The sequence below is a fragment of the Triturus cristatus genome, chromosome 4_1, assembly GCF_964204655.1.
Source record: "Triturus cristatus chromosome 4_1, aTriCri1.1, whole genome shotgun sequence".
In the NCBI taxonomy this organism is placed as follows: Eukaryota; Metazoa; Chordata; class Amphibia; order Caudata; family Salamandridae; genus Triturus; species Triturus cristatus.
The window spans coordinates 63,647,567-63,654,806 of record NC_140585.1 but is presented as its reverse complement, the minus strand read 5'-3'; the positions used below and the strand labels follow the sequence as shown (position 1 = coordinate 63,654,806).

At 43.3% G+C, this 7,240-nt stretch overlaps 1 protein-coding gene across 4 annotated transcripts in view; it reads right to left on the bottom strand.

Annotated features, from left to right (window-relative positions):
* Window positions 1–714: 714 nt before the first annotated feature.
* Window positions 715–7,240, bottom strand: part of LOC146839529 (N-acyl-aromatic-L-amino acid amidohydrolase (carboxylate-forming)-like) — a 227,892-nt gene continuing 221,366 nt past the window's right edge. For all 4 annotated transcript variants that reach the window (XM_085651584.1, XM_085651583.1, XM_085651582.1 and 1 more), the window contains exon 7: window positions 715–3,122. In XM_085651584.1, coding sequence (XP_085507710.1) covers window positions 2,925–3,122 — 198 coding nt within the window. In that variant the 3' untranslated portion in view covers window positions 715–2,924. The remainder of the gene's footprint in view (window positions 3,123–7,240) is intronic.

Genomic DNA, 7,240 nt, shown 5'->3' with positions numbered 1-7,240 from the left:
GTCTTCGACACTCCACTGACACTACTCATGCTGAGTGGAAATCAACCTGAGGTCGAGTCTTCGTCCTAGTGCATTATGGGTCACCTGTGACGTCACAACAGGCCTTGTGACTCAGAAACTGCTTTTGAGGTAAACTACTAGCAAACGTTCAGGCCCAGTGGAGAAACAAGCAGTGTATTAGAATTTATAAGACTAATCTTGTTACAGAGCAACGTTTTTATAGACATACAAAAGGCACTTCTTTTTCGGACTCCTTTCTCATATCTTGTCCCTCCTTGGACCAGCTGGTTTGGCAGGGTCAGACTTCAAAACGTTTTTCAAAGAGTGATTTTGCACCGTGAGGTTCTCTGTTAACAAGGATGCAAAAACAGGGTTTCCATTGGAATGTTGTGCCATTCTTCACAGAGGTAATTCATTATTGTATATTGTGTTTATTTTTCGTTCTGTGTCTTGCAAGTCCCACCCCATTGAAAATCACTGAGCTCCTCTCCGCACTGGGGGAACTGTGCAAGAAGTGATATGAAATCGGAGCCCTCTCATATCACTGCATGTGATGGCCTGCCTGTTCATCACACAGAGAGGCCAAGGTTTGAAGGAGCGCAAGCACTGACCTTCTTGTATGCCTTTGAAGCCGCACTTATTGAACGGAACCAATTGGCAATATATTTTTACGGATCAGTTCTGTGACACAAAAACAGAAACGCTAGCCTAAAGTGAGTAAAAATACTAGTATTTATTTTAAAGTGCAATACATTGAAACATGATTGTCTGATTTTCATGACGTCACCTCAGATATGGAAGGTCACCTCTTCATTTACCAAAGCAGTGGAAGGTTGGTGTGTGTCATTAATGTAACCACAAGGCTTGGGCATTGAGACAATGGTAGGATGGAGTTGCACAAATCCTCCTAAATCGTCTACTGCCTTAAATGCACACTGGTGGCCAGATTTACCAGGGGGTTGCATTGCCCTTACGCCACGCAAGATGCGCAAGCCCTTACATGAGATTTACAATGCCACGCATAGCCACCTTGCGTGGCTCTGCCTTCATAGTAAATCTGGAGTAACGCAAGGTTCTGCCTGCGTTACTCAGCCCTGGGAAGGCGTTATATGGGTGGACGCGTGGGTGTTCCCATGCGCCCACCCATGGTTTTTGGCACATTCCCAGATTTACTAACCATAGTGAACCTGGGGATGTGTCAAAATGCTATGCCTCCCTAACAAGGATAAACATGTTTATTTCTCCTCGTTTTTCGCTCTTTCTACCTTTGCTGCACCAATAGAAAGAGGTAATCGGCTCAGAGGATTGGTTTTGTGCAGGAAGGTGTTCCTTCCTGCACAAAACCAATCCTGCCTGCTTTGGTGCTTGGCAGCCACTAGTGCGCCAGCGCAGAGCGAGAGAGCAGAAATGTGCCATATCCTAGTAGATATTGCCCATTCCGCTCTCATATATATATATATATATATATATATATGGATGTATTTTACCTGCGGAAGCGATGCAATAAAATCTTTGGTTACCCAGGCATCCTGTTACTTCCCGGGTATTATTTGAAAATGTCTGACGTGACCATTGCGCCCTGTAAACTCTTTTCGAATGGCTGACCTGCGACCATTCGTCCCTGGAATACGTTTTAAAATTGGCTGACCTGTGAACTGTTTATTGCCATGATTTTCTCTGAGAATAGGACTGTCCAGTGTATTTGCATCAACTGAAGAAAAAGCACCTTATAAAGCAATACCACCAAAGATGGCTGATGCCGCAGAAATAGCTTTTCATCATGGAAGTTCCCATCATGAAGTCCTGAGGTGTCACAAAATATTTGCATAGATAACTGCAGCTTGTTGAGTGCGAGAACCATCAGTGTAGGGCCGAGTTCAGTTCTTTGTACTTGTTCCTTGTGATTTGTTAGTGGATGTCTGAAAGATGCTCAAACAATACTCCATGGTGGCTGTCCATGTGTTCCTTATCTGGCTTTCTGTTTACTCTGGCTCTGTTTCTTGTTTCCATTCCACTCCGCCCTTGGTGCACTTTGTAAGGACCCCTCAGTTTATTTCTTGCGCTGCTCATGTTCTGCTGCCTCTTCCTCTTGTATTGAAGTCAGTCGAGTACTCTTTCTTCCTCTGGTCTTTGGATGTCATCTCATCCATGTATCTCATACATTCCACGTACTAAAGTTCGCTTGGTCTCCCCTGTTCTCCTATCTCCTTCCTCATCTGTTTTCAGAGTATTATTCTCTGATCTGGGTGTCTGCCTATTCTTCCTTTCACTTCCTACATGGCTCCTCTCCATGATCTTTCCTTCTGTTTCAAGCCCTCTCCTGTCTCCAGTATTCTCCATGCATCTTTCGTTTTGTGTGCACATTCTCTTTCTTGTGTCTCCAAGTCCTTCTTTCCTGAGGGGTATAGCCGTGCCTCTTTTGCCCACCTCTTCTTCCTGTATTGTGACTCACTTTCTACCTGTGATCTCTCTTCTTGGATTCTGTTCTATCGGCCTGCCTACTCACCTAGTGGTTTATTCTATCGTGGTTGGGGTGAGGGAAGCAGTTTTAAGGTCCCTACTGAACGTCCAAGGTTGTCCAAGCAGCTCTAGACCTGAATGGACAACTGCCCTCGCCGAGCGTGTCTTGCAGAACAGGAAGCTTTAAACTGGGTCTCTCTTTTGCTGGGCCATCCCCTTTTCTCCTTCAGCATTTAGTTTGAATCTTTTGAGACCTCTGTTGAGACCTCTGTTGTAGATCTCCTTGTATGTCTTGTCTCAGGCATCCCTTCATGTGCGTATTAGCAGCTGTTTGTTACTGTGGTTCTGTTCTAGTTCTCTTCATTCTGTTTGTGTCTGTACCCCAAAAAGTCCATATGTATTGCACCCCGTGGCAATGTTTCCTTAAGGGCCGCAGGGCTCTCCCCTCTGCAGCAGTCCCCAGATTAGTCCAGCTGTGCTTGAAGAGCGGGGACCGAAAACACTTTCTTCTCCATTTTGGCAAAGGCGATGTTCTTCTCGTAGTACGCAGCCTCATTGATGAAGGCAGGGTAGATGGTTGAGTCGCCTTCGTAGACCACCTCTTTCCCATCCAAGGTCTGGAAAATGGGGTCACCGGGGTTCAGGGGAAGGAAATCCTTGTCCTGCAAACCAAACATAAAGAGGTTATTTCTTGACAAATCTTCGGCTTACGCTCAGCCCAAAGAGAGTCCTCATTGGTGTTGCCAGGAATGCAGCCACTAGATAAGCAAGTAACAGGAACTGACATCATGCACCAGTTCTAGTATGACTATACTTTCCTGCTTCAATGAAACCATGCACACTACCTAATCTTGCATCACTAATTTATTTAGGGGAGCCAGAGGCAACCGAGAGACATATTGCTTTCATTTTTGTCTGAAAGCAGCCTGTACTCTGAGCTCAGTCATGTCATGGCCCAGCACATGGACGTTATAGTTGCCTATGGTAAAGACAAGTTCCCCTGTGGGTGAGCCCAGTCTCCAAAAGAAACAACACTTCTGAGGAGTAACGTATCCCAGAAACTTTGCAGAGCACCTGACTGGGCTTGTGAAACAAGTTTCATATGAAGGAAAAATACCTGGATGTTCAAGTGGTGACATCAGGAGCTGCCCTGCACAGGGTTGCTGCAGTCAAGACTTCCACCCCTACAGTTCAGCTAAGAACCAGGAGCTACTGCCTCAAATACAGTCATATGTGTTCCAATAACTTATTCTGAAATGTCGGCCATGCGTGTTATGGGCTATATGGATAGTATACAATGGTATTTGGACAAAATATCGAGTTGTATATATCGGGAGACAGAAATCTCAGGAAAAGCATGTGATACCCATGATTGCAAAGCAGAAATATCGGCGAATATTGTTTTTTCAGGAAAGTAATACCGTTTTCAATAAAATAGTTGTCAAAAATATTGTTCTTTAAATGTTTTTTTTTTTTTTTTTTAGTTCAGATCTTAATTTTGTTACAGTTTGTATTATTGGTATTATTTTTTAAATGTAGTTTGTAATGTTAAGTAATGTCAATTTGTTTTATTTAATTGCTAATAGTAATTTATCGTGTTGTAGTGGGTTGTTGGGTTTGTATGAGGATAGGGTAGAAAGTTGATTAGGTAATTATTAAATAATTGTTCAGTGAGTATGTGATTGAGATTTATAATGTATACACTATGGAATACTGACTTATTTCACTTTTATGTTAGTTTGCTGGTTGTTATGTTTGTAGGGGTATGGGGGAAGCTAATTAGGAAATTATTAAATACCATTTATTTTTTCATTAAAAATGTATAATTACATTGTTTATAAATTTTGTAAATTGGTTAATGATTTTCTTTTTTATATATATATATATATAAAATCGATTTAATGTTTATATTAAAAAAAATATATTCTTTTCTGAATTATAGGGCTATTGCAATATGTAATGTGTTGAAAGTGAAGTAGTTTTCCTAGTGTTGCATAGACTGGGGTGGAAAGATACAATCCGACCCTGCCGAAGTACTATGTTTTCCCTTGGAGTGGGAATAGTAAATTTAAACCCTCCGATGTCCACAGCTTTCCCTACTGTTGCACAGACTGGAGTGGGAATAGTAAATGTAACCCCTTGAGAGTCCCAACACTTTCCTTACTGTTGCACAGACTGGATTGGGAATAGTAAATGTAACCCCTTGAGAGTCCCAACGCTTTCCCTACTGTTGCACAGACTGGAGTGGGAATAGTAAATTTAAGCCCTCCGATGTCCACAGCTTTCCCTACTGTTGCACAGAATGGAGTGGGAATAGTAAATGTACCCCCTCGAGAGTCCCAACGCTTTCCCTACTGTTGCACTGACTGCAGTGGGAATAGTAAATATTACCTCTCCGAAGTCAAACATTTTTCCTATTATTGTGCTGGTTGGAATGAGAATAGTAAATCTAACCCTGCCAAAGTTCAACCCTTCCCCTACTATTATGCTGTTTGGAGTGGAAATAGAAAATGGAACCCCTTCAAAGTCCAACATTTTCCCTACTGTTGCCCTGGTAGCAGTGGGAAAAGTACATCTAATCCCTCAGAAATCCAACACTTTCACTACAGTTGAGTTGTTTGGAGTGGGAATAATATATTTAACCCCCTCCGAAGACCCACACTTTCTCTACGGTTGCCCATTGGGAATAGTATACCTATTATTCCCAGACTCCAATACTTTTCCTAATATTGGTTAAATATGATTTTTATTAATTTGTGTTTAAAATTGTACTTTTATATCATTTGTTCACATTTGTATTTGTTTTAAAATGTTTATATTATTTTTTGTAAATGTCTTGCTTTTTAAAATGTCATATATTGTATTTGTTTGGCAATTTCTGTAATGTTTGGAATTGAATTGTTATTAAATGTGTATGTTTCATGTGAATATATAAATGATGTATTATTTACTGTAGTAAAATTAATGGAAACATGAATGCAATGTAAGATATACATGTTTAATAATGTTACACTGATATATATACACACACACACACATATGAAATGTGTGTTTATGTAAGTATATATCAATCAAACAGGATTTGTGAAGTGCAGCTGGTTCACTAGTGAGGGTCTCGAGGCGCTGTGGGATCATGCTGCCTGTACTTATTGGTTGAACATCCAGGTCTTGAGGTCCTTCCTGAACTGCTGGAGCAACGTTGAGGCTCTGAGGTGCAGGGTGAGGGTGTTCAAGGTCTTAGCCGCCAGGTAGGAGAAAGAGCGGCCTCCGCTGTTCGCTCGGAGGCATTGGATGGCTGCCAAAGAGTGGGATCCGGAACGAAGCTTCCTGGTGGGTTTGTGAAAGTTCACTCGTTTGTGGAGGTACGCCAGTCCTTCGTTGTATATGTATGTATGTATGTATGTAGGGAATTTATAGAGCACAGGAATCACCCCCAAAGGGGTATCTCCACGCTAACATAGAAACAAGTCAGGCAGGCACAGATGCCCATAGCTCAAGCCTTGAATAATTCCGTCTTCAGGAGTTTTCTGAAGCGAGCAAGACTAGGACATTTACGTATAGTGCTTTGTTAGCATGGGTGAGCAGTTTGTACCGACATCTCGATGCGACTGGTAGCCTATTATTACCTGAGGTGAAGGGTGATGTGCGTCTGTCTGGGGAGGTCAAGGATGAGTCTGGCTGCTGTGCTCTGGATGCTCTGGAGTTTCCTCATGAGTTGGGCAGTGATTCCAACGTAGAGTTAGTTGCCGTAGTTGAGTCTGGTGGTGATGAGAGCTTGTGTGCTAGTTCGCCTGGTGTTGGGTGGGTCTGAGGGTGAGGGTGCAAACGTAGGTAGACTGCGCTGACCTCCTTCTTCATGGATAGCTGGTTGTTGAGGATGATGCAGAGGTAGCAGGAATGTACTGTGGGTTTGAGGGTAGGGCCCAGCTCGGGTGGCCACCATTTGTTGTTCCATAAGGTGTCCTTGCCTTTTCTGCAGATGAGTACTTCTGCCTTGTCTGTGTTGGGTTTGAGACCATTGTTTATCCAGATGGCCACATCCTTCATGCATCTTTGGAATCTGTCTTTGATGGTTGTTAGAGAGAGGATGAGTTGGGTGTCGTCGGTAAGATGATGTTGAGTCTGTGGCTCCTAATGACGTTAGCTAGTGGTGTCATGTACATGTTGAAGAGGGTTGAGCTGAGGGAAGAGCCTTGAGGTACCCCGCAGGTGATGTTCTTAGGGAGCGTAGAGTAGGGTGGAGGAGGATTTTCTGCATTCTTCCTGTGAGGTAGGATGCGATCCACTTGACGGCTGCTCCTTGGGTTCCCATCTGGTGGAGTCTTTTGATCAGTGTGGGGTGGAATATGGTGTTGAAGGCTGCTGAGAGGTCGAGGAGGATAGGGCTGCTGTTTTTCCATGGTCTAGCAGTGTTCTGATGTCGTCCGTGGCTGAAACTACTCTGTCTCGGTGCTGTATTTTATTCTGAAGCTGACTCAGAAGGTATTAAGCAGGTTGTGATTCTCTAGATGTCTGGTTAGCTGGATCTTGATAGCTTTTTCGATTACATTGGCCGGGAAGCAGAGCAGGGAGTTGGGTTGGTAGTTCTTGAGATCTCCTGGGTCAGCGGACGGTTACTTCAGCAACAGATTCACGTCTGCATGTTTCCATTTCTTGGGGGAGTGGGCCTGGTTAATCGAGGATTTGAGGACCTTGGTGAGTTGTTTGCTGATGGATTGATTGCCGAGGTTGAAAATGTGGTAGGGGCAGTGGTCTACTGAGGCTCTGGAGTGGATGGAGC